The sequence below is a fragment of the Pristiophorus japonicus genome, chromosome 5 (genome assembly GCF_044704955.1).
Source record: "Pristiophorus japonicus isolate sPriJap1 chromosome 5, sPriJap1.hap1, whole genome shotgun sequence".
In the NCBI taxonomy this organism is placed as follows: Eukaryota; Metazoa; Chordata; class Chondrichthyes; family Pristiophoridae; genus Pristiophorus; species Pristiophorus japonicus.
Window position 1 is genome coordinate 99,557,552 of NC_091981.1, and position 25,473 is coordinate 99,583,024.

The 25,473-nt window shown below is 44.7% G+C and overlaps 1 protein-coding gene across 1 annotated transcript in view; it reads left to right on the top strand.

The window, feature by feature from the left end:
* Nucleotides 1-25,473, top strand: part of pde11al (phosphodiesterase 11a, like) — a 461,489-nt gene that overhangs the window by 380,217 nt on the left and 55,799 nt on the right. The window contains exon 14 of the mRNA XM_070879912.1: nt 8,302-8,392. Coding sequence (XP_070736013.1) covers nt 8,302-8,392 — 91 coding nt within the window. The remainder of the gene's footprint in view (nt 1-8,301; nt 8,393-25,473) is intronic.

The following is a 25,473-nucleotide window of genomic DNA, read 5'->3' on the forward strand; positions in this document are numbered from 1 at the left end:
AGTGGACAAGGGAGAACCAGTGGATGTGGTGTATTTGGACGTTCAAAAGGCCTTTGACAAGGTCCCACACAAGAGATTGGTGTGCAAAATTAAAGCATATGGTAATGGGGGTAATGTATTGACATGGATAGAGAACTGTTGGCAGACAGGAAGCAGAGTAGGGATAAATGGGTCCTTCTCAGAATGGCAGGCAGTGACTAGTGGGGTGCCGCAGGGCTCAGTGCTGGGACCCCAACTATTTACAATATACATTAATGATTTGGATGAAGGAATTGAGTCTATTATCTCCAAGTTTGCAGATGACACGAAGCTTGATGGCGGTGTGAGCTGTGAGGAGGATGCTAAGAAGCTGCAGGGTGTCTTGGACAGGTTAGGTGAGTGGGCAAATGCATGGCAGATGCAGTGTAATGTGGACAACTGTGAGATTATCTACTTTGGTGGCAAAAACAGGAAGGCAGAATATTATCTAAATGATGGCGGATTAGGAAAAGGGGAGGTACAACGAGACCTGGGTGTCATGGTACATTAGTCATTGAAAGTTGGCATACAGGTACAGCAGGTGGTGAAGAAGACAAATGGCAGGTTGGCCTTCATAGCGAGAGGATTTGAGTATAGGAGCAGGGAGGTCTTAATGCAGTTGTACAGGGCCTTGGTGAGGCTTCACCTGGAATATTGTGTACAGTTTTGGTCTCCTAATCTGAGGAAGGACGTTCTTGCTATTGAGCGAGTGCAGTGAAGGTTCACCAGACTGATTCCCGGGATGGCAGGACTGACATATGAGGAGTGACTGAATCGACTGGGCCTGTATTCACAGGAGTTTAGAAGAATGAGAGGGAATCTCATAGAAACATATAAAATTCCTACAGGACTGGACATGTTAGATGCAGGAAGAATGTTCCCGATGTTGGGGAAGTCCAGAACCAGGGGTCACAGTCTAAGGATAAGGGGTTAGCCATTTAGGACCGAGATGAAGAGAAACTTCTTCACTCAGAGAGTTGTTAACCTCTGGAATTTTCTACCACAGAGAGTTGTTGATGCCAGTTTATTCGATATATTCAAGAGGGAGTTAGATATGGCCCTGACAGCTAAAGGGATCAAGGGATATGGAGAGAAAGCAGGAAAGGGATACTGAGGTAAACGATCAGCCATGATCTTGTTGAATGATGGTGCAGGCTCGAAGGGCCGAATGGCCTACACCGGCACCTATTTTCTATGTTTCTATGTTTCTATGTAAGCACACTTTAATTGTAGGAATTACACTTCTCAAGTAATGGCCCAGAAATTCCGGCCTCCCTGGTTCTACAGACCCGGGAAGGCATTGCGAAAGCCGATTTTCAGCGCACAATGCGCATGCGCTGAAAACTGGCTTTTCCGATCTGTCAAGCTCCAGCTTGACAGATCATCTGCATCTCGTGAGCGAGAACATTTGCAAGGGCAAGATTACGATATTTACCCATATCTTGCCAAGCAAATTTCCTCAAAACTCTACATAGCCTACTTTTACAGGCATAAGACTCTTAAAACACACTTAAAACATAAAAAATAAAATTAAAAATACACATTTTATTTTCAAAAACCATAATTAAAAAAACTTTTTAGAAACTCAGAATTTTTTTTCTCGAAGATATTTATTAACTTTAATTTCAATTACTTTTAATTATGTGAGATGTGTTTTTTATTTTTTATTTGGTGTTATTGTGTTTGTTTTTTTTCTCTCAATTAAAGCATTGAGAACTCGTAGATACGGAGTTCCCATTGCCATTAATTGAGAATACTGTACCTGATTGGTTGAGCAGTCACACGTGACTGAACCTTCTGCTTGGGAACCTGGAGGACGGGAGTGCGCTTAGCAGCCCGGGAAGAGAAGGCCTTCCCACTGGAATCCCACACTCCTCCCGGACCACCAGGTACTTTCGTAGAAATGTTTCAGGTCGGAGGCAATTGCCCGCGGGAAGCCTCCGACCAGAATTTCAGGGCCATTATTTTTGATGGAGTCTTCCATAAGATCTGGAAATATAATCAGTTAGTTATTGACACAGCAATAAAATGTTTGGTTAGACATAACAAAAATAATCCCCATTCTCCCTTAATTCCTGAGGCATGGGACTGCAACACCTGGTTGTAAGTTTGGATTAATATCTGGGAGTTTTGCTTGATTACCATCAAATATTAGGGCAAAATGTTATAGATTCTTTATCTTCATGGAAGTTTTAGTCGCAGTATTCTGCCTCCTTTGAAGATTGAGTTCATCAGAAGACAAATTGCATAGAATCTATGGAGGATGGTAGTATGATAGGTATGGGCTTTTTCTCATTCTGTACCTTATTTTGTTAAACGCATGGCTACCACCTGCCTCCTGCCCAGATCAAGCTTCCTTGCTCCTGCCCTACTACCCTGAGACTACCCAAGTAGAAAAATACTTTAAAAACAGCTTAAATAAATCTGCCTGTGGGTGAGTGTAAAATGGTTGGCACATGTGCTCTTTTTAAAAAAGTATTATTTTCCTCCTGTTAATGGAAACCTCCAAAGAAATTAGAATCATAGAATGATACAGCACACAAAGTGTCCATTCTGCCCAACGTGCCTGTGCTGGCTCTTTGAAAGAGCTATCCACTTAGTCCCACTTCACTGCATTTACCCCATATTCCCAATGTTTTCCTTTCAAATATTTATCTTTTGAAAGTTATTTTGAATCTGCTTCCACCACTCTTTCAGGAAGTGCATTCCAGATCATAACAACTCGCTGCGTAAAATTTTTTCTCCTCATCTCGCCTCTGGTTCTTTTGCCAATTACCTTAAATCAGTGTTCTCTGGTTACCAACCCTTCTGCCACTGGAAACAGTTTCTCCTTATTTACATTATAAAAATGCTTCATGATTTTGAACATCTCTATCAAATCTTCCCTTAACCTTCTCTGCTCAAAGAAGAAGAATCCCAGCTTCTCTCGTCTCTCCACAGAACTCAAGTCCCGCATCCACGATACCATTCTAGGAAATCTCCTCTGCACTCTCTCCAAGGCCTTGACATCCTTCCTAATGCGCGGTGCCCAGAATTGACCACAGTATTCTAGCTGGTGTCTAACCAGCATACCATTCTTGCTGTGTACTCTAGATTTTCGGTTCTCGGCGAAAACAGCAGTTTTACGCCAAAATTACCGTTTTCGCTGTGCAACCATTCTTAGGCCTAACTTTCGGCCTTTACGGTCAGTAAAGTCAGTGTTCCTTGAGGATTCGCGGCGCAAACTGCGAGTTTCGGCAACTTTAGTTCGGGGCCAGTAGCGCCACGAGAGAGGCCTTGGGAGGAAGGGTGAGAAAATTGCTGAAAGCATTCAAAAAACATTCACAAAACATTCCCAAAATCCTTACCTACTAAATCGCTGAAAAATAATTAAAAAATAAGAACATTTTGCAGGTTTTCATACTTACTGCTGCTGGCAGGGCTGCACCGATAGGTTTGATCCTGTCAATATTCTGGGCGTGGCGTAAGGGTCGGGAGAGTGCCGAAAGTATGACGGTAACACAATCCACGGCATTGCACGTCGATTCACATCGACGGATCTCTCACCGACGGTATTTGGAAGCGCCGCCGCAAAGAGGTACCCGAGGATCCTGCGGACCAGGTTTTCGCCGCGGAGGGTCAAATCGCAGCGAGAACCCGGTCACAAAGTTGGCAAAAATCCAGCTCTATGCATCTATTTATAAAGCCAAGAATCCCATATGCCTTTTTAACAGTATTCTCAACATGTCCTGCCACCTTCAAAAATTTGTGTACGTACACCCCCAGGTCTCCCCGTTCCAGCACTCGCTTTAAGATGGTACTATTTAGCTTATATTGCCTCTCCATATTCTTTTTACCAAGGTGAAATTGGGCAGTTTACCCAACAGTGTTGTGAAATTACAAATGCACGCAGCGCCTTTGGAAAGGGGCACTGCAGTCTATGTACAGTATCTGATAGTTTTTCTTACACCGAGTGCACTGAGCAAATAAGAACATAAGAACATAAGAAATAGGAACAGGAGTAGGCCATACGGCCCCTCGAGCCTGCTCCGCCATTCAATAAGATCATGGCTGAACTGATCATGGACTCAGCTCCACTTCCTCGCCCGCTCCCCATAACCCCTTATCCCCTTATCGTTTAAGAAACTGTCTATTTCTGTTTTAAATTTATTCACTGTCTCAGCTTCCACCGCTCTCTGAGGTAATGAATTTCACAGATTTACAATCCTCTGAGAGAAGAAATTTCTCCTCATCTCTGTTTTAAATGGGCGGCCCCTTATTCTAAGATCATGCCCTCTAGTTCTAGTCTCCCCCATCAGTGGAAATATCCTCTCTGCATCCACCTTGTCAAGCCCCCTTATAATCTTACACGTTTCGATACGATCACCTCTCATTCTTCTGAATTCCAATGAGTAGAGGCTCAACCTACTCAACCTTTCCTCGTATGTCAACCCCCTCATCTCTGGAATTAACCCAGTGAACTTTCTCTGAACTGCCTCCAAAGCAAGTATATCCTTTTGTAAATATGGAAACCAAAACTGCATGCAGTATTCCAGGTGTGGCCTCACCAATACCTTATATAGCTGTAGCAAGACTTCCCTGCTTTTATACTCCATCCCCTTTGCAATAAAAGCCAAGATACCATTGGCCTTCCTGATCACTTGCTTTACCTGCATACTATCCTTTTGCGTTTCATGCACAAGTACCATGAGATGAAAGTTGTAGTCAATGAGCTTCTAAGACAAGCTGAGTGCACTAGCTTCACCCCATAATGTAAGGTCAGTTCATTACCGTATTCCACAGAACACACTGCGGGTGCTGGGTATGATGAACAGAACTTCAGCTGTCAGCAACCAGTCTGGGGCAGCTGGTTGCCCGTCGAGTGTTGGCAGCATTCTTTGGGGGAGGGGAGCAGGAGTGGCATGGTTGCTCAGGGGGTGCATCTATGCACGTTATGCGTAGTAAGGGGAACATGGGGAAGAGTTAGGCATGAGAATTTGTATATATTAGGGCCTACCCTTTAACATCCATACAAAATGGACAGGGTGCAGCTGGACCAGTGCAATCATTTTATGGGGCGATCTCTGCAATTTGAATTTTGCTCAGTACTGAGTAGGTGGCTCAACCGTGGTTATCTAGGGAAATCAGAGATAGTATTAAAGCCAAGGAAGTGGCATACAAATTGGCCAGAAATAGCAGCGAACCTGGGGACTGGGAGAAATTTAGAACTCAGCAGAGGAGGACAAAGGGTTTGATTAGGGCAGGGAAAATGGAGTACGAGAAGAAGCTTGCAGGGAACATTAAGGCGGATTGCAAAAGTTTCTATAGGTATGTAAAGAGAAAAAGGTTAGTAAAGACAAACGTAGGTCCCCTGCAGTCAGAATCAGGGGAAGTCATAACGGGGAACAAAGAAATGTCAGACCAATTGAACAAGTACTTTGGTTCAGTATTCACTAAGGAGGACACAAACAACTTTCCGGATATAAAAGGGGTCAGAGGGTCTAGTAAGGAGGAGGAACTGAGGAAAATCTTTATTAGTCGGGAAATTGTGTTGGGGAAATTGATGGGATTGAAGGCCGATAAATCCCCAGGACCTGATGGACTGCATCCCAGAGTACTTAAGGAGGTGGCCTTGGAAATAGCGGATGCATTGACAGTCATTTTCCAACATTCCATTGACTCTGGATCAGTTCCTATCGAGTGGAGGGTAGCCAATGTAACCCCACTTTTTAAAAAAGGAGTTGAGAAAAAGCAGGGAATTATAGACCGGTCAGCCTGACCTCAGTAGTGGGTAAAATGATGGAATCAATTATTAAGGATGTCATAGCAGCGCATTTGGAAAATGGTGACATGATAGGTCCAAGTCAGCATGGATTTGTGAAAGGGAAATCATGCTTGACAAATCTTCTGGAATTTTTTGAGGATGTTTCCAGTAAAGTGGACAAAGGAGAACCAGTTGATGTGGTATATTTGGACTTTCAGAAGGCTTTCGACAAGGTCCCACACAAGAGATTAATGTGCAAAGTTAGAGCACATGGGATTGGGGGTAGTGTGCTGACGTGGATTGAGAACTGGTTGTCAGACAGAAATCAAAGAGTAGGAGTAAATGGGTACTTTTCAGAATGGCAGGCAGTGACTAGTGGGGTACCGCGGGGTTCTGTGCTGGGGCCCCAGCTGTTTACATTGTACATTAATGATTTAGACGAGGGGATTAAATGTAGTATCTCCAAATTTGCGGATGACACTAAGTTGGGTGGCAGTGTGAGCTGCGAGGAGGATGCTATGAGGTTGCAGAGTGACTTGGATAGGTTAGGTGAGTGGGCAAATGCGTGGCAGATGAAGTATAATGTGGATAAATGTGAGGTTATCCACTTTGGTGGTAAAAACAGAGAGACAGACTATTATCTGAATAGTGACAGATTAGGAAAAGGGGAGGTGCAACGAGACCTGGGTGTCATGGTACATCAGTCACTGAAGGTTGGCATGCAGGTACAGCAGGCGGTTAAGAAAGCAAATGGCATGTTGGCCTTCATAGCGAGGGGATTTGAGTACAGGGGCAGGGAGGTGTTGCTACAGTTGTACAGGGCCTTGGTGAGGCCACACCTGGAGTATTGTGTACAGTTTTGGTCTCCTAACTTGCGGAAGGACATTCTTGCTATTGAGGGAGTGCAGCGAAGATTCACCAGACTGATTCCCGGGATGGTGGGACTGACCTATCAAGAAAGACTGGATCAACTGGGCTTGTATTCACTGGAGTTCAGAAGAGTGAGAGGGGACCTCATAGAAACGTTTAAAATTCTGACGGGTTTGGACAGGTTGGATGCAGGAAGAATGTTCCCAATGTTGGGGAAGTCCAGAACCAGGGGTCACAGTCTAAGGATAAGGGGTAAGCCATTTAGGACCGAGATGAGGAGAAACTTCTTCACCCAGAGAGTGGTGAACCTGTGGAATTCTCTACCACAGAAAGTAGTTGAGGCCAATTCACTAAATATATTCAAAAGGGAGTTAGATGAAGTCCTTACTACTCGGGGGATCAAGGGGTATGGCGAGAAAGCAGGAAGGGGGTACTGAAGTTTCATGTTCAGCCATGAACTCATTGAATGGCGGTGCAGGCTAGAAGGGCTGAATGGCCTTCTCCTGCACCTATTTTCTATGTTTCTATGTTTCTATGTTTGTGCCCTGATCCTAGGTCCTTTGTGCCCGCGGGCCACATTAGCGCACGTTACATGCCGTAGGCTCATTACACCTCTCAAGTGTCCACACCCAATGTTGCAGGGAACAGGTGATGGGTGCGTTTCATTGGCCATCCCTCGCGGCATAAGAAACCAATATGCCATGGTTGTAACTTTGCTGAGAGTTGAGCCGATGTGTATTGTTAAGGAATTCATCAGTAAAAAAGGGTTGTGTGCTATTGGGCCAATTTGACGGGAAATCGATGCCAGTGGGCTGCCTCCCAGCAATGTGGGCTCATAAAACGTTCCCCGGTATTTGAGCCGAGCTCTTCCTGACCTGAGAATATTTGATGCCATTGTCGGTGGAGAGCAGAATCGATAAAGTTCAGCACTTTTATCTCTATGAGCAAAACATTCAAACCAGAACACTGCAGGTACAACAGTAGTGATGGAATGCTTCTTTTCATTAAGAATACATTAAAAAAAAGAAACCACACTAAAGAAATCTTGTCACTCTGCTTATTTTGGAAGTTTCCATTCACCGGAGATCCGTATTTGAAGCTGCCGTATGGATTTCGTATATCAGTTATGTCAGGATGTTCCCAATTTATAGGGCATTTTGTTTTCATGTATTTAATATTAATGATTACATAGAATAACATATAATTTACAGCACAGAAACAGGTCATTCAGCCCTACTGGTCTGTGTCGGTTTTTGTGCTCCACATAAGCCTCCTCCCACCTTATTTCATCTAACCCTATCTGCATACCCTTACAATTAATGCTGTGACCCCTTGACAAGTCCTTAAATTGCAACGGCTCTCATTAATGTAATGATAATCTACACTGCAGTTTACAGCAACGTCTTCTCCTGAATAATTTAGCAAACTACTGTTAACTTTTGGCTTGCTTTCAATTTAAATTTATACATGTGAAAAAGTATGGACGACAGCACAAATGAGTTATCCTTGTACGCGCGTTCAGATTGCACTAACAACTACCGTTACTGATTCTCAGGACCACTTTAAAATTCACGATTTAATGAATTAGGGGATACATGAGATGAACATGAGTTGTTTACCACTGAGGCTCTGACTGCTCCTACAATTTCTACCATTTGATTCTCTTGCAGGAGTGAATCTGCTTTAGCACAGCTGTATGGAACGTCTGCCACTCTGGAGCACCATCATTTCAATCATGCTGTAATGATACTACAGAGTGAGGTAAGCACAGCAAAAGCACTGACTCAAGGCAAAATTAGGAAAAAAAAACCTGCTATTTGCAAATGCAATATAAAGCATGGAAAGGGGATCAGTTTTTAATAAACATGGTTGCTGAACTGCAAAATGTCATGGTTTATAAATTATACTTTTATGCATTTATAGCATGTGAATTTATAGTGTGGTAATTATTAAGCCTAACTCTAATATCAAATATATATGCATGACTTCCCACTCTATGCAAAAGCCTAGGAGAGCTCAGGTTTTATTACAAATGAAAGTTTATGCTTACGAGGATTCTTTAACGGGAATCAAGTTGATTAGTGCCACACAATTGGTTTGTTAGCCAATAATTTATATCATCACATTTTTTAGCAAAGCACGGTATCAGATGAATTGTTATCCTCATATACCAGCAATCTTTATTCATGTATGAAACAGTGATACAGGTTCTAAACCATTACTTCTTACAAGTTGTAATTTAAATATATTTCTTATTATTATTGAAATCTTTGTGCAGCTTTAACGAGAAGGGAGCATTCACTGCCGTACAAAACTTTTGTTCTATCTTCGCAGTCACATCCATCTTCCATCCATGCTTCCTGGAATTTTCCAGTAGGGCTAACACAGCATTATCTGGGATCTTTGGGAGCTTCCCAAACACAAACACATGAAAATATATATTTAAAAATCAAAATTGGTGAGATGGCTCTTCATTTTCAACAGTTTATCTCATAAGCTCACCAGGATCCAATAAGTTGGAAATCTGCAATGTTGTCAGCAAGGCCAGCATTTATTTCCCATCCCTAATTGCCCATGAACCATTGCAGTCTGTGAGGTCAAGGTACTCCCATGTTAGGGAGATAATTCCAGGATTTTGACCCAGCAATGACAAAGAAATGGCGATATATTTCCAAGTCAGGATGGTGCGTGACTTGGAGGGGAACGTGGAGGTGATGGTATTACCATGCACCTGCTGCCCTTGTCCTTCTAGGTGGTAGACATTTGGGAGGTGCTGCTACAGAAGCCTTGCCGAGTTGCTGCAGTGCATCTTGTAGATGGTACAGACTGCAGCCATGGTGCGCCAGTGGTGGAGGGAGTAAATGTTTAAGGTGGTGGATAGGGAACCAATCAAGCGGGGTGCTTTGTCCTGGATGGTGTCAAGCTTCTTGAGTGTTGTTGGTGATGCATTCATCCAGGCAAGTGGCAAATATTCCATCACACTCCTGACTTGTGCCTTGTAGATGGTGGAAAGGCTTTGGGGAGTCAGGGGGTGAGCCATTCGCTGCAGAATTCCCAGCCTCTGACCAGCTCTTGTAGCTACAGTATTTATGTCCAGTTAAGTTTCTGGTTAATTAAGGCCCCCTCCCAGGATGTTAAAATGGGGGATTCAGTGATGGTAATGCTGTTGAATGTCAAGGAGCGCTGGTTGGACTCTCTCTTGTTGGAGATGGTCATTGCCAGGCACTTGTGTGACGCGAATGTTGCTTGCCATTTATCAGCCCAAGCCTGAATATCGGCCAGGTCTTGCATGTGGGCATGGACTGTTTCATTATCTGAGGAGTTGCGAATGGAACGGAACACTGTGCAATCATCAGTAGACATCCCCACCTCAAATCTTATGATGGAGGGAACCCAAACCGAGCATCTGTGAGCAAGTTATTGGTGAGTAAGTGCAGCTTGATAGCACTGTTGATGACGCCTTCCATCACTTTGCTGCTGATTGAAAGTAGACTGATGGGGCAGTAATTGGCTGGATTGGATTTGTTCTGCTTTTTGAGGACAGGACATACCTGAGCAGTTTTCCACATTGTCAGGGAGATGCCAGTGTTGTAGCTGGACTGAAACAGCTTGGCTAGCGTCACAGCTTGTTCTGGAGCTCAAGTCTACAGCATGACAGCCGGGATGTTGTTGGGGCCATAGTCTTTGCTATATTCATTGCACTTAGCCCTTTTTTGATATCACGGGGAGTGAATCGAATTGGTTGAAGACTGGCTTCTGTAATGGTGGGGACCTCAGGAGGAGGCTGAGATGGATCATCCACTTGGTACTTCTGGCTGAAGATGGTTGCGAACGCTTCAGTCTTGTCTTTTGCATTCATATGCTGGGCTCTCCCATCATTGAGGATGGGGATGTTCATGGAGCCTCTTCCTTCCGTTACTTGTTTAATTGTCCTCCACCATTCAAGACTGGTTGTGGCAGGATTGCAGAGCTTTGATCTGATCTGTTGGTTGTGTACTCTTGCATGGATGACAGGAAACCTTTTAATTTATTAGTTAGGTGTTAGCGGGGGTCTAACTTCGCACTGAAATATCAGTCCTTTACTCCCAACCTAAGTAGTTGTGTGCAAATTGACCCTGGATTTCTGTAGGATTCTACAGATCTCCTGTCATAACTTCAGCAGGAGACTGGCATAACTCCTGTAGAAACAGCATAAATATCCTTTTCTCATTGTTTATGCATTTTCCCCATGGATTCCACAAATCTCCCATCGACAAGCCCTTGTGTAAATTCCAGACAATTATGTATTTCAACCTAATGTCTTTCTGTTTATCCGTATCAGTATCTATCAATTAAGTGTTTACTCCCATTACTCCAAAATGTATTACCTCACATTTATCCATATTAAACTGCATCTGCCACCTGTTTGTCCTTTCTGCTAACTATTTCTTCCTGAGTTCTCTTAGTTCTTCAGTCTGTTTGACAAACCTTCTACTTTTGTATTGTCAGCAAATTTTGAGAATGCGTTTCCTCTATCCAAGTCCAAATCATCCATATATAACGAGAATAAAAATGAGTCCCAACACTGACCCCTGAGATACACCACTTCTAACCCTTCTTCAATCCAAGCAATTCAACTCATTTATCCTAACTCTTCTGTTCCTGTGCATTAACCAACTTCCTTTCTATGCTGTCACATTTTCTTTTATGCCATATGCCTGAATTTTTCCAACATGCATATTATGAGACATCTTTCCTTCCTTAGCCTCTGCAATGAGCTATTCCTCATCTTCAGTGTTTTAAATCTCCCCTTGCCCACTTTCTTCTGAATTCATTATCTTCCTGCCTTCACTGAATCACTCCATCCATATAATCTCACCTACCCCAAATCATGACCATCTTCTCAACCTCACCATCTCCTGTGGCCTCTCTACTGGCCTTGATCATTGGCAAGGCCATCTCTGACAATCTTTTTGCATCTATCATCACCTGCAACCTTCTACCCCTTTCCAACTCAACTTTCATCTGTGTCTGCCCCATGAAAATAATCTCCTCCAGGTCACTTACACTGGCATGTTCAAACTCCCAACTGCCAGTCTTTGAACTGCCATTCCCCATGGTAGCTCTGCATCTGTTAATTTACTCCATCACCACAAAATTTGCTCCTAACTATTCAACGTCTCCCAGCCCAGGCATTCCTTTTGGTATGATCCCCATCTTTGCTCTCTCACATCTAAGAGGCATGGTGCTTAGTTATCCATCACTTAATTTGCTTGGACTGCATCAAACTGTACCGGGCCTCACTCTCTACTGCCAAAAATGTCCACTATTCTAGGATCATCCGAGAGAGGAAAGATAACCCATAGCTTCATTACTATCTACCTCTTTAAATGCCTCTCTCCGGTCTCCTCCCAAAACTAGCATGGGAAGCTCATCGATTTTTGTCACCAAGCTGGGGACCACCATTCAGTTGCCTTTGCTGCTTCCTTCCCTTCCCCTTGCTCACCAAGCCAACCCTGCTCCCAAGCCTCCACCTACCTTAGCCATGGACTCTCATCTTCCTTTAGTTCCTCTCTCATCGTACCTCTCCCCCATGTCTTCTACAAGTTGATCTTGTCAAATGGAGCCAACTCATACTCCCTCAACTCCATTCCCATGAAACTGGTGATCATCCACTTATCATTCCTGGTTCCCATGCTAGTTGTTAAATGGTTCACCTCCTCAACCACTGTCCCAATCACTTTCAAAAATAACATTACCCCCTCAATAACACTCCCCCCCACATCCATGCAAACTACCACCCCCATCTCCTGTTATGTATGGAAACATCACCAATGCGTAAGACTTGCCACCAGGGGGCGCACCTGTGGGAGACCCAAGGGTCACCTGCACACCCTGAGCAAGCAGGTATAAAAGGCAGTCTACCATGCTGCCTCCTCACTCTGGAGTTACAATAAAGAGACCAAGGTCAACAGTTTGAGCTTAAGATATACAGTCTTTAGGAGTTATTCTGAATGTAACAATTGGCGACGAGTAACAGACCACGAACTTTCACACAGTTATGGATGCCATTGGTATTCTTGTGAGATTTGTTGAGGGTGATGATTAGGAAGCCTTCATTGAGCATTTTGACCAGTACGTCGTGGCCAATGAGCTGGAAACGGAAGAAACCACGATCAAGCGCAGGACGATTCTCCTCACCGTTTGCGGGTCCACGCTATATGGCCTCATCAAAAATCTGCTAGCACCGACAAAACCAATGGACAAGACATATGAAGAGTTGTGCATGCTGGTTTAGGAACACCTTAAGCCAAAGGAGAGCATCTTGATAGTCAGGTATAGCTTTTATACGCACCGCCACTCCAAGGGTCAGGACGTGGTGAGCTATATCGCCAACCTAAGACGCCTTGCAGGACCGTGCATATTTGCTGGATTCTTGGAGGAAGTGTTGCAGGACTTTTTTGTGCTTGGAATCGGTCGCGAGGTCATTCTTTGCAAACTGCTGTCTGCCGAATCCCTAGATCTGAGCAAGGCCATCACGATAGCCCAGGCTTTTATGTCTACGAACGATAACGCTAAACAGATATCTTTGCAGCATCGGAACTCAGCGGCAAGTACTGTGCATAAAATAACGCCTTCAGCAGGCAGAACTGTACATGGCAGGGCCTACACGCCGCAGAAGCCAGACCTAGGATGACTCCGAGACCGCCGTGGGGCGTGAATGCGAATCCATTAACCCCATGTTGCCGCTGCGGGGTAATCATCGAGCCCATCAATGTCGATTCAAGCACTATGTGTGCAAGGGCTGTGGGACAATGGGGCACTTCTAGCGAATGTGCAGATGTGCTGCGACTCACCACATGGCAGAGTCGGCAGAAGATGACCGATCCGGCGTGGATCGCGCTGAATGAGTAAGAGAGGCAACTCAACCAGAGGCTGAAGAGGAAGTGTATGGGGTACACACCTTCACCACCAAAAACCCTCCGATAATGTTCAAAGTTAAATTAAACGGCATTCCAGTCTCCATGGAATTGGACATGGGGGCGAGTCAGTCAATTATGAGCCAGAAGGCTTTTGAGAAACTGTGGGGCAACAAGCCGTAAAGGCCAAAACTAAGTCCGATCCACACCAAGCTGCGCACTTACACCAAAGAGCTTATACCAGTCATTGGCAGTGCGGCAGTGAAGGTATCATACGATGGAGCTGTGCATGATTTATCACTATGGATTGTACCAGGCGATGGCCCAACGCTGTTCGGCAGAAGCTGGCTAAGAAAGATCTGATGGAACAGGGATGACATCAAAGCACTGTCTTCGGAGGATGACGCCTCGTGCGCCCAAGTGCTAAACAAATTCCCGTCGTTATTCGAGCCAGGCATCGGCAACTTCACAGGCGCCAAAGTGCAGATCCATCTAGTCCCTGGTGCACGACCCAATCATCACAAGGCCCAAGCGGTTCCATACATAATGCGAGAGAAAATCGAGATCGAGCTGGACAGACTTCAATGAGAGGGGATCATATCGCCAGTCGAGTTCAACGAGTGGACCAGTCCAATTGTTCCGGTGTTGAAGAGCAATGGGATGGTCAGAATCTGCGGGGACTACAAGGTAATGATCAACCGAGTCTCGTTACAGGACCAGTACCCACTACCCAAAGCGGATGACCTGTTTGCAATGCTAGCGAGGGGGGAAGTCGTTCACCAAGCTGGGTCTAACCTCTGCTTACATGACACAGGAGCTGGCTGAACCTTCGAAAAAATTGACGTGCATCAACACGCACAGAGGACTGTTCATATACCACAGATGCCCCTTTAGGATTCGTTCAGTGGCGGCCATCTTCCAGAGGAATATGGAGAGTCTGTTGGAATCGGTTCCGCGCACTGTGGTGTTCCAAGACAACATTTTGATCACTGGCCGCAACACCACCGAACACTTGCAAAACCTGGAAGAGGTTCTCAAGCGACTGGACAGAGTGGGACTCAGGTTGAAGCGCTCCAAGTGTGTTTTCCAGGCGCCAGAGGTCGAATTTCTGGGGAGAAAGATTGCGGCGGACGGCATCAGACCCACGTACTCCAAGATGGAGGCCATCAAGAATGCACCCAGACCACAGAATATGACGGAGCTGCGTTCGTTCCTAGGACTCCTCAACTATTTTGGTAACTTACTACCGGGTTTGAGCATTTTGCTGGAACCATTGCATTTATTGCTACGCAAGGGTGACGAGTGGGTTTGGGATAAAGCTCAAGAGGCAGCCTTTAACAAGGCCAGAAACCTGCTATGTTCTAACAAGTTACTTGTATTGTATGACCTGTGTAAACGTTTAGTACTAGCTTGTGATGCATCTTCGTACGGGGTCGGTTGTGTGTTACAGCAAGCCAATGTGTCAGGCAAACTGCAACCAGTTGCATATGCGTCCAGAAGCTTATCTAAGGCTGAAAGAGCCTACAGTATGGTTGAAAAAGAAGCATTAGCATGTGTATACGGGGTTAAGAAAATGCACCATTACCTATTTGGGCTCCGGCTTGAGCTAGAAACCGACCACAAGCCGCTCATTTTGTTATTCTCAGAAAGCAAAGGTATTAACACCAATGCTTCATCCTGCATCCAAAGATGGGCACTAGCATTATCTGCGTATGATTATGTAATCCGCCACAGACCAGGCACGGAGAACTGTGCGAATGCCCTCAGACAGCTACCATTGCCCGGGGTGGAAATGGCGCACCCGCAGACTTGCTCCTTGAAATGGATGCTTTTGAGAGCGAGGGATCACCCGTCACTGCTTGCCAGATCAGGACCTGGACTAGCCAGGACCCGGTGCTATCACTAGTAAAAAAACTGCATCATCAATGGGAGCTGGTCGGTGGTCCCAGGGGAAATGCAAGATGAAATTAAACCGTTCCATTGACGCTAGGACAAAATGTCCATCCATCCTATGGGGGAATCATGTAATTTTTCCAAAAAAAGGCAAGGAAACGTTTATATGCGACCTTCACAGTACCCACCCAGTCATAATCATGATGAAGGCTATCGGCAGGTCTCACATTTGGTGGCCCGGCATTGACTCGGAGTTGGAGTCATGTGTACACCAATGCAACACTTGCTCACAGTTGAGCAACGCACCCAGGGAGGCCTCACTGAGTCTGTGGTCATGGCCCTCCAAACCGTGGTCAAGGGTCCACGTAGATTTCGCTGGCCCCTTTCTAGGAAAGATGTTCCTAGTAGCAGTGGACACTTACTCTAAATGGATTGAATATATAATAATGTCGTCATGTCATCCACTGCCACCATTGAAAGCCTCCGAGCCATGTTCGCCACCCATGGTTTGCCCGACGTCCTTGTTAGTGACAATGGACCATACTTCACCAGCTCAGAATTCAACGAGTTCATGACCCGCAATGGTATCAGGCGTGTCAGGTCTGCGCCGTTTAAGCCCGCATCCAATGGTCAAGCGGAATGGGCAGTCCACACCATCAAGCAGAGCTTGAAACGCGTGACGGACGGTTCCCTGCAGACCCGGTTATCTCGAGTTCTGCTCAGCTACCGCACGCGACCCCACTCGCTTACTGGGGTTCCTCTGCAGAATTGTTAATGAAGAGAGCACCCAAAACCAGGCTCTCCTTAGTCCACCCGGATCTCAATGATCATGTAGAAACCCGGCGTCACCAGCATAACATGTACCACGATCGCGCGGCTATATCACACGACATTGAAGTTAATGACCCTGTATTTGTTCTTAATTATGGTCATGGTCCCAAATGGGTTGCTGGCACTGTGTTAGCCAAGGAGGGGAATAGAGTGTTTGTTGTCAAACTTTTGAACGGACAAACGTGCAGAAAGCACTTGGATCAGCCCAAACTGCGGTTCACTGACAACCAAAAACAGTTTGAACAGGACGTTACAATTATTGATCCACCCACACACACCCAACCAGCAATCGACCTCGTGGTCAACCACGAGGATGAACCCACCATGCCCGACAGTCCGATCAGACCAGCCACACCACAGCGCAGCAATGATCCAACCGACTCACCCATGCCAGGACTTCAACTCAGGCGATCAACCCGGGAACGCAGAGCCCCGGATCGTCTCAACTTGTAAATAACTTGTACATAAGACTTTGGGGGAGGAATGATGTTATGTAAACATCACCAATGTATAAGATTTGCCACCAGGGGGCGCACCTGTGGGCGACCCAAGAGTCACTTACACACCCTGGGCAAGTAGGTATAAAAGGCAGTCTACCACGCTGCCTCCTCACTCTAGAGTTACAGTAAAGAGACCAAGGTCACAACAGTTTGAGCTTAATATATACAGTCTTGTGGAGTTATTCTGAACGTAACATCTCCAACCTCCCTTTCCTCTTCAAAGTCCTTAAACATTTTGTTGCCTCCCAAATCTGTGCTTATTCTGTTTGCAACTCACCATTTCCTTCCCTTAACCTTCCACCTCCTTTAAGACCTTCTTTAAAACCGTTTGACCAAACTTTGGTCACCCATCCTGATAGGTGGTGTTTAAAGAAGCATACTAGAATGTTTTTCAACATTAAATATGCTATACAAATGCAAGTTGCTGTTGTTATCAAATACCTTCTGAAAATCTGGATGAATTACATCTACTGATTTCCCTTTTTCTATTCAATGAATCATATTTACAAAAAACTCTATGAAATTTGTCAAACAAATCCATGTTGGGTCTCCATGGATTTCTAAATGATCAGTAATTTTATTTAGAATTTTGAATTCTAATAGTTTGCCCAGAACTAATGTTAATGGAAGTAACATTCACAATGAACTTGGAGCAACTAACCTCCCTGACTCTAACAACCTCCATAGCCTCTCTCCCCAGGACTGGCAGAGCTTTAATTTTGTAACAGTTGAGAGGTTGGAGGTTTGAGAGTCCACCACCTATTAAAGCTCTCTCTCATGGTATGAACTGTCCTGTCCTTCAACAAGAATGCAAAAAATGACGCTTACCTTTAGTTACCATAAAGTGGTAAAATCCAGCAGCCCATAATGGGTGTGATGAGAAGTGCATGCACCAAGCAATTTGATTCCATGTGATGCTTTTAGTGGAGTGAATGCATGTAAAGCTGTAAGTGAAAGCTAATTGTCATTGAAGTCTGGAAGTGTAAAGGACATTACTTTGTTCCTAGGTACTGACGGTAAGCAATTCAAACACTTAATGCAATATGATGAAAGGCCACTGTAAGTGGCAGACATGCTTAGCACTGTACATTCTTGACCCTTTTTACCTTGCCTGATCTGATAAGGTCATTGAACTTTTTCAGCCATTAAGTGACCATAATTATAGTATTAGAATTAACAATGAATTTCCCTTTTGTTACTTTGATGTAAATTAATTTTGCTGGACAGCTAAACCTTTAAGCTGCTGCATATTAAGTTGGTGGGCAAAACTATGGTAGATGGATTGCAACACATCAAGTGTGAGGTACATTTTGGCCAAAAAGGATAGATCTGAGTATTATAAAAATAGTGAAAATCTAGGAAAAGTGGAGGTCCCACAAAGATTTAGGGTTCCATGTACACAGATCTTTAAAGTGTAGTAGTCAGGTACAAAAAATATTCAAAAAGGCTAATGGAATGTTAGTCTTTATAACTAGAGGGCTGGAATATAAAGGGAGGATTTTTTTGCTACAGCTATACAAAGCACCGGTTAGACCACATCTGGAGTACTGTGTACAGTTCTGGGCCCCACACCTTAGAAAGGATATATTGGCCTTGGAAAGAGTGCAGTGCAGATTCACAAGAAAGTTACCAGGGTTCCAAGGGTTAGATCTTAAGGCGGGATTACACAAACTGAGCTTGTATTCCCTGGAATAGTGAAGGTTAAGGGTTGATTTGATTGAGGATTTTAGGATTTGAAAGGAATTAATACAGATAGAAACATTTCACGCTGGTAGGGGAATCTACGTCACGGGAACCTAACTTTAAAATCAGAGCCAGGCCATTTAGGAGAGAAATTAGGAAACACTTCTTCACGCAAAGGGTGGTAAAAGTGTGGAACTCTCTTCCTCAACAAGCTGTAGATGCTAGCTCAATTATTATTTTAAAGTTGAAATCGATGGATTTTTGCTGGAAAAGGGTATAAAAGGTAGGTGGATGGAGTTAAGATACAGATCTACCTTGATCTCATTGAATGGCTCGAGGGGCTGAATGGACTTCTCTTGTTCCTATCTTCCTAGTCCTTTAAATTCTGCAGCAGCACATTACTTCCTGATCCCAACAAGGAATTTAGAAAGCACCTTTAATGTAGAAAACATCACCAGGCACCTCACAGAGGCATAATCAAAAATATCGACACCAAACAAAAGAAAGCGATACAAGCAATAGCATTCCTAATGCTTTCCGAAACTGCTCCTTCCTGTTATGTGAAGCCTTCTCCTGCAAAAGGAAGAATTGAATTGAGAAGTTAAAATTTTCAGAGCCATATCCAAGTGCCACAGTGCAGTCCATAATAGATATGATAATGTGCATGCATCATGCAGCTGCATTTGAGATGAAAGTAGTTTAATCAGGTGAACCCATTTAAGTATGTGTGTGAAGAAAAAAAGAAAGACTAGGATTTATATAGCGCCTTTCACGACCACCGGAAGTCTCAAAGCTCTTTACAGGCAATGAAGTACTTTTGGCATGTAGTCACTGTTGTAATGTAGGAAACACTTATAGGAACACTTATAGGTACCAGTACAAATTGTACCCTGCTGCATTATGGCCTTCAAAATGCTACCACATAATGTGAGGAGCAAAGAAACAAGGTACCATACATAGTTTAGGCACCTAATTAATATCTTTGTCTGGTAGATAGTTGCACTTTGAATGACCTGATAGGGTCAGCAAACTTCTTCTGAGTACAGGTTGGACCGGCCTTATCCGGAACTCCCTTATCCGGCACCACCCCTCGTCTGGCATGATTCTGGTCGCCGACACTCGGCCCGCTGGGGCTGTGCCGACACTTGGCTCGCCGAGGGCCTGCCGACACTTCGCGACCCGTCGACATTTCGGGCCCGCCCGGGGCACCACCTCCTCCCCCCCTCCCCGACTTCAGGCCGCCTCCCCCGCTCCCCCCCTCCCTGCCCGCTCGGGCTGAACTCCTTTTATCCGACAAAATCCCTTATTCAGCACAGGCCAGGTCCCGAGATAAGCAAGGTTCAACCTGTATTTGCCACAAAAAATTAAACTGTGAAGTTTTATGCTGTCTGTCCATCCCCTTTAAGATGTTATAGCAGGACCTTACATCCTACAGCATGACTGCATTATGCCACCCTTCGACCCCAGCACTAAGTTCATAATTGGACAGCCAGGAGTCACTGCTCCCTTGTTTACAGACAACTGGTAAAACTATATCTCCAGTATGTTACCAAAATGACTGTGCTCCTTTAAAAAAAACATGCAGAAATGAATATATTATTGTGACCTTTAATTAAATTAGTCAATATATTTCAACAGTTTGTACCAACCCTGTAAATGCTAATGTCCTATTTACAGGAGTACATTTGGGACCAAATAGAGGGAAAGCAATGGCTCACATCTTGTCTTTGATCCCTAAAATGCAAATGTAGTGAGTCAGTGACTGTTTTACACTCGCATAAAAGAGAAAAAAATTATCCAGAATAATTAATGAACCCTGAGGCAATTGAACATTTCCAAACACTGGCCCAATAGAAAGCAGTTTTCATCATTAATGTATCACAAGCTATTCAGTGAAAGAAGATTAAAGTATAAATCAGCTTCAATCTTCCATATCCATGGGGAACAACACTGAAAAAGATCAGTGAGAAATTTTTAATAAATAATAATCCTCAAACTCTTTTTTCATATGTGCAATTTAAAGTACAAATACAAGATCCAGATATTATCCTTGAAGCCTTTCCTCCTTTTTTTGCTTTTGAACATTTTGGATTCTTCGTACGTTAGAAAAGCAAGACATAGGAAAATCTTTCAGGGCCACGTAAAATGTTGCAGTTTATTTAAATAGTCAGAAAGTCTGCAAAAAAGGACAAGAAGGCGTCGTGGGTAAGAAATGTAACTTGTGCTGGTTTCCGGTGCGAAATGGTCAGTGTGCTCCAAATGCATGCCCGAAGCTATTGGTGTGAATTCGTCAAATTTGGCATCGGGTCTTATTTGAATGAAACAGGCAAGTGACTTGCATTCATCAGTTTCCTATTTGAAAGCGAGCGCACTTCCAGGAAAGATCAGCGCAGTATTTTGCAACCCAAAATTGGTCCCTCCAACATTGATTTTACACTTGCAAAATGGGTGGAATGATGTTGAATTTCTCCCCCTCTATGTGTACTTTGCCCATCAATTTTCTAGTTGCATGGAACAGGCATCTGTTACGTGATGCACTTACTTATGATTAGATGTTCTATTTATTCCTCAGAATTAATAACATTCTTGAATAGTTAACATCAGGCACTCATGGATTTATCAAGTACACAGTACGTGCAATAATACTTAAGCATACACCTAATCATATAGTACTTACAACCACACCTGATGGTTGGGGATTCAAATGTGTTACAGTTCTGAGTTCAGTTTTCAGGTGGATTGAACCCTTTGAATCCAAATTCTCGTTATAATTTGTCACTTTTTATAGCTTTCTCTTACCCCTCCTATGTGATCATCAACATGACTCCACATTAAATACTTATAACCACAAGAGCTAAACAACTCCAAATAAGGAGAAACTAGTAAGAACCTATACCTTATCAATTCCTCAGTTTACAAGCTGATTTCCTCGCTTGTGGGTCCTTTTTCTGTTGAGCTAACGAGATCAGTATTCCCTATTTCCCTATTTTGTTATCCTATTGTATATTTCTCTCTAATTACCTATAATTGCTATTCCACCAAGTGAAACTATTAATTATAAGTCTCTCTTCGATTCTATAACATTCAGCACCAGTCCCTGGTTCTAAACTCTTAATTAAAAAGATACACTTTCACCCAGATGTTTTATCCTTGCAATGAGTGCTTACTGTTCTATCAAGCCTGAGCTCAACAAACACTGGCTTGTTCCAATTTAACTTAGCCATGAAGCAGATGGTTACTTCCTATTGAACGCTGCAAGGGTCAGTCTCAGGTCAAATCTTAGCATTTCTGTGTAGCTGTACAATTATAAGACATTCCAATTTAAGGATCATACTTTCACACTTCAGAAACAACGGTTAAAAGTTAACACCACTTCAATATTAATTCAATCGCCGACTGATTCACCCATTTTGTACACCCCATCACTAATTTCACTGATGTAGTGGGATGGTGCCTAATTTGCATGGAGCATGCAGGAACCCACACCACTCTAGGCACATTTCTGGCATCCTCCTGCAGCATGCAGCTGGAAGATTTGCAGTGTTGTGTATGGAGAAAGAGTCAGACCTAACACTGTGAGCTCAAAGTAAAGTGTGACTGTAGTCTTTTATTTCAGATCTCTAGAGTGCCTCTCCAACCTGTGAAGCCTTCTTAAATACCTGTGCTCCCAAGGGATTATGGGATCTGGTGGCTGTACAGAGTAAATACAAGTTCACATATATAACAACATTCCCCCCAAAGTCAATAGTGTAACTATTTACAACGTGAGTCGATCTGGGGCCCTTCTTGCCCTGGTTGGTCGACTCAGTGTAAAAGCTGGTGTTGTTGAATCATTTGCTGGACCCTCGCTGGGCTGCTGTGCAGCTGGCCTTGCTGGGCTACCTGGTGTGTTGCACCCTGCAGGGCTGCTGTGGATGATGGGTTCTGCTTCGTGGTCAACCGTGGTGCCGGTTGTCACTGGTGTGTATGTTGGGGGATCAAAAAAGGTAGGATTCAAGGTGGGTTGCTCAAGATAGTCCGTGAATCTGAGTTTGATTTGGTGCAAGTGTTTCCGGTGAATGAGTCCATTTGAAAGTTTAACCTGAAACACCCTGCTCCCCTCTTTGGCCACGAGAGTGCCGGGAAGCCACTTGGGACCTTGTCCATAATTTAATACAAATACAGGATCATTGACTTCCATCTCACGTGACACATTTGCGCTATCATGGTAAGCACTTTGTTGAAGCCGCCTGCTCTCCACTGTCTGCTCATGCAGATCAGGGTGAACTAATGAGAGCCTTGTCTTAAGTACTCTTTTCATGAGCAGTTCAGCAGGTGGGATCCCAGTAAGTGAATGTGGGTGTGGTCTCGTGCGGTAGCTAAGCAGGACTCGGGATAGGCGAGTCTGCAGTGAGCCTTCAGTTATCCTTTTCAAGCCTTGCTTGATGGTTTGCACTGCTCTCTCTGCCTGACCATTGGACGCTGATTTAAACGGGGCAGATGTGACATGTTTGATCCCGTTATGGGTCATGAATTCTTTGAACTCAGCATTGGTAAACCTGGCTCGTTGTCACTCACCAGGACATCGGATAAGCCGTGTGTGGCAAACATGGCTGGCAGGCTTTCAGTAGTGGCTCCACTTGGAGTACGCATCTACAACCACAAGGAACATTTTACCCAAGAACGGACCTGCATAGTCGCCATCAACCCTAGACTTTGGTTTGGAGGGCCAAGACCATAAACTTAGCGGCGCCTCCCTGGGGACATTGCTTAACTGCGAGCATGCATTACATCTGTGAACGCAGGACTCTTAAGTCCGCATCAATACCGGGCCACCACACGTGGGATCTGGCTATTGCTTTCATCATTACGATGCCTGGGTGGGTACTGTGGAGGTCATTGATGAAGATGTCTCTGCCCTTTTTGGGGACCACTACTTGATTGCCCCACAGAAGGTAGTCTGCCTGTATAGACATTTCAGCTTTGCGCCACTGGAACAGCTTTATCTCTTCCTGCATTTCCACTGGGACACTGGACCAGCTCCCGTGAAGCACACAGCTTTTGACTAGAGATAATAAGGGGTCCTGGCTTGTCCAGGTTTTGATCTGCTGGACAGTGACGGGTGATTGCTCACTCTCAAATGCTTCCATAATCATGGCTAGATCTGCAGGTTGCGCCATTTCCACCCCCGTGGTGGGCAATGGCAGTCTACTGAGAGCATCGGCGCAGTTTTCTGTGCCTGGCCTGTGAGCCAACGTGAGCACCCATCTCTGGATGCGGGCTGATGCATTGGTATTTATCCCTTTACTCTCGGAAAACAGGGATATAAGTGGCTTATGGTCAGTTTCCAATTCGAATTTTAGCCCAAACAGGTATTGATGCATTTTCTTTACCCCATAGACACACGCTAACGCTTCTTTTTCAATCATGCTATAGGCTCTCTCGGCCTTAGACAGACTCCTGGATGCATAAGCAACCGTGTGCAATTTCCCGAAATCATTAGCTTGTTGCAATACACATCTGAAGCCATATGACGACGCATCACAAGCTAGTACCAAACGCTTACATGGATCATACAACACAAGCAATTTGTTTGAGCACAACAATTTTTTCACTTTTACAAAGGCATTTTCTTGGCTTTTGCCCCAAACCCATTTGCCCCCTTTTCGTAGTAAGACATGTAGTGGTTCTAGCAGGGTGCTGAGACCCGGTAAGAAGTTACCTAAGTAGTTCAAGAGTCCCAGAAACGACCGCAGCTCCGTCACGTTCTGTGGCCTCGGTGCGTTCTCGATTGCCTCCGTCTTCGCATTGGTGGGCCTGATGCCATCCGCCGCAATCCTCCTTCCCGGGAACTCCACTTCAGGCGCCAGGAAAAGGCACTTCGAGCGTTTTAACCTGAACCCCACGCTGTTGAGTCGACTAAGAACCTCCTCCAGGTTCTGCAGATGCTCGACTGTGTTCCGACCTGTGACCAAGATGTCGTCCTGGAAGACCATGGTGTGCGGGACCGACTTCAGTAAACTTTTCATGTTTCTCTGGAATATCGCCGCTGCTGATCAGATTCCAAACGGGCATCTGTTATAAACAAAAAGACCTTTGTGCGTGTTGATGCAGGTGAGGGCTTTTGATGATTCCTCCAGTTCCTGCGTCATGTAGGCTGAAGTCAGATCCAGCTTCGTGAACGTCTTTCCTCCCGCCAGCGTTGCAAAGAGGTCGTCGGCTTTTGGCAGTGGGTATTGGTCCTGCAGGGAGAAACGATTGATAGTTACTTTGTAATCACCACAGATTCTGACGGTACCGTCTCCCTTGAGGACTGGGACAATAGGACTGGCCCACTCACTGAACTCGATCGGTGAAATGATGCCCTCTCATTGCAGCCGGTCTAGCTCGATCTCTACCCTTTTTCTCATCATGTGCGGTACTGCTCTCACCTTGTGATGGATGGGTCGTGCCCCCAGAATTAGGTGGATCTGCACTTTTGCTCCTTGGAATTTCCCGATGCCTGGTTCGAACAGCGAAGGAAATTTGTTTCAGACCTGGGCACACGAAGTGTCGTCCGCAGGCGATAGCGCTCAGACATCGTCCCAGTTCCACCGTATCTTTCCCAGCCAGCTCGTGCCGAGTAGCATGGGACCATCGCCCGGTACCACCCAGAGTGGTAGCTTGTGCACCGCTCCATCGTAGGAGACCTTTACGGTAACACTGTCGATTACAGGAATCAGTTCTTTAGTGTAAGTTCTTAGTCTCGTGCGAACTGGAGTTAAGACTGGTCTTGAGGACTTGTTGCACCACAACCTTTCGAAAGTCTTTTTGCCCATGATGGACTGGCTCACGCCATTGACACTGGGAGTCCATTTAGTTCAACATTCAGCATTATCGGGGGACAATTCGGGGTGAATGTGTACACCCCATGTACTTCTGCCTCCTCTGTCTGAGGCTCTGGTTCATAGTGATCCTCCGTGGATGTGTCCTCCTCTGCAATATGGTAGTTTGCAGGTTTAACAGGCTTAGCAGCTTGCCTGCACACTCGTTGGAGGTGTCCCATTGTTGCACAGCC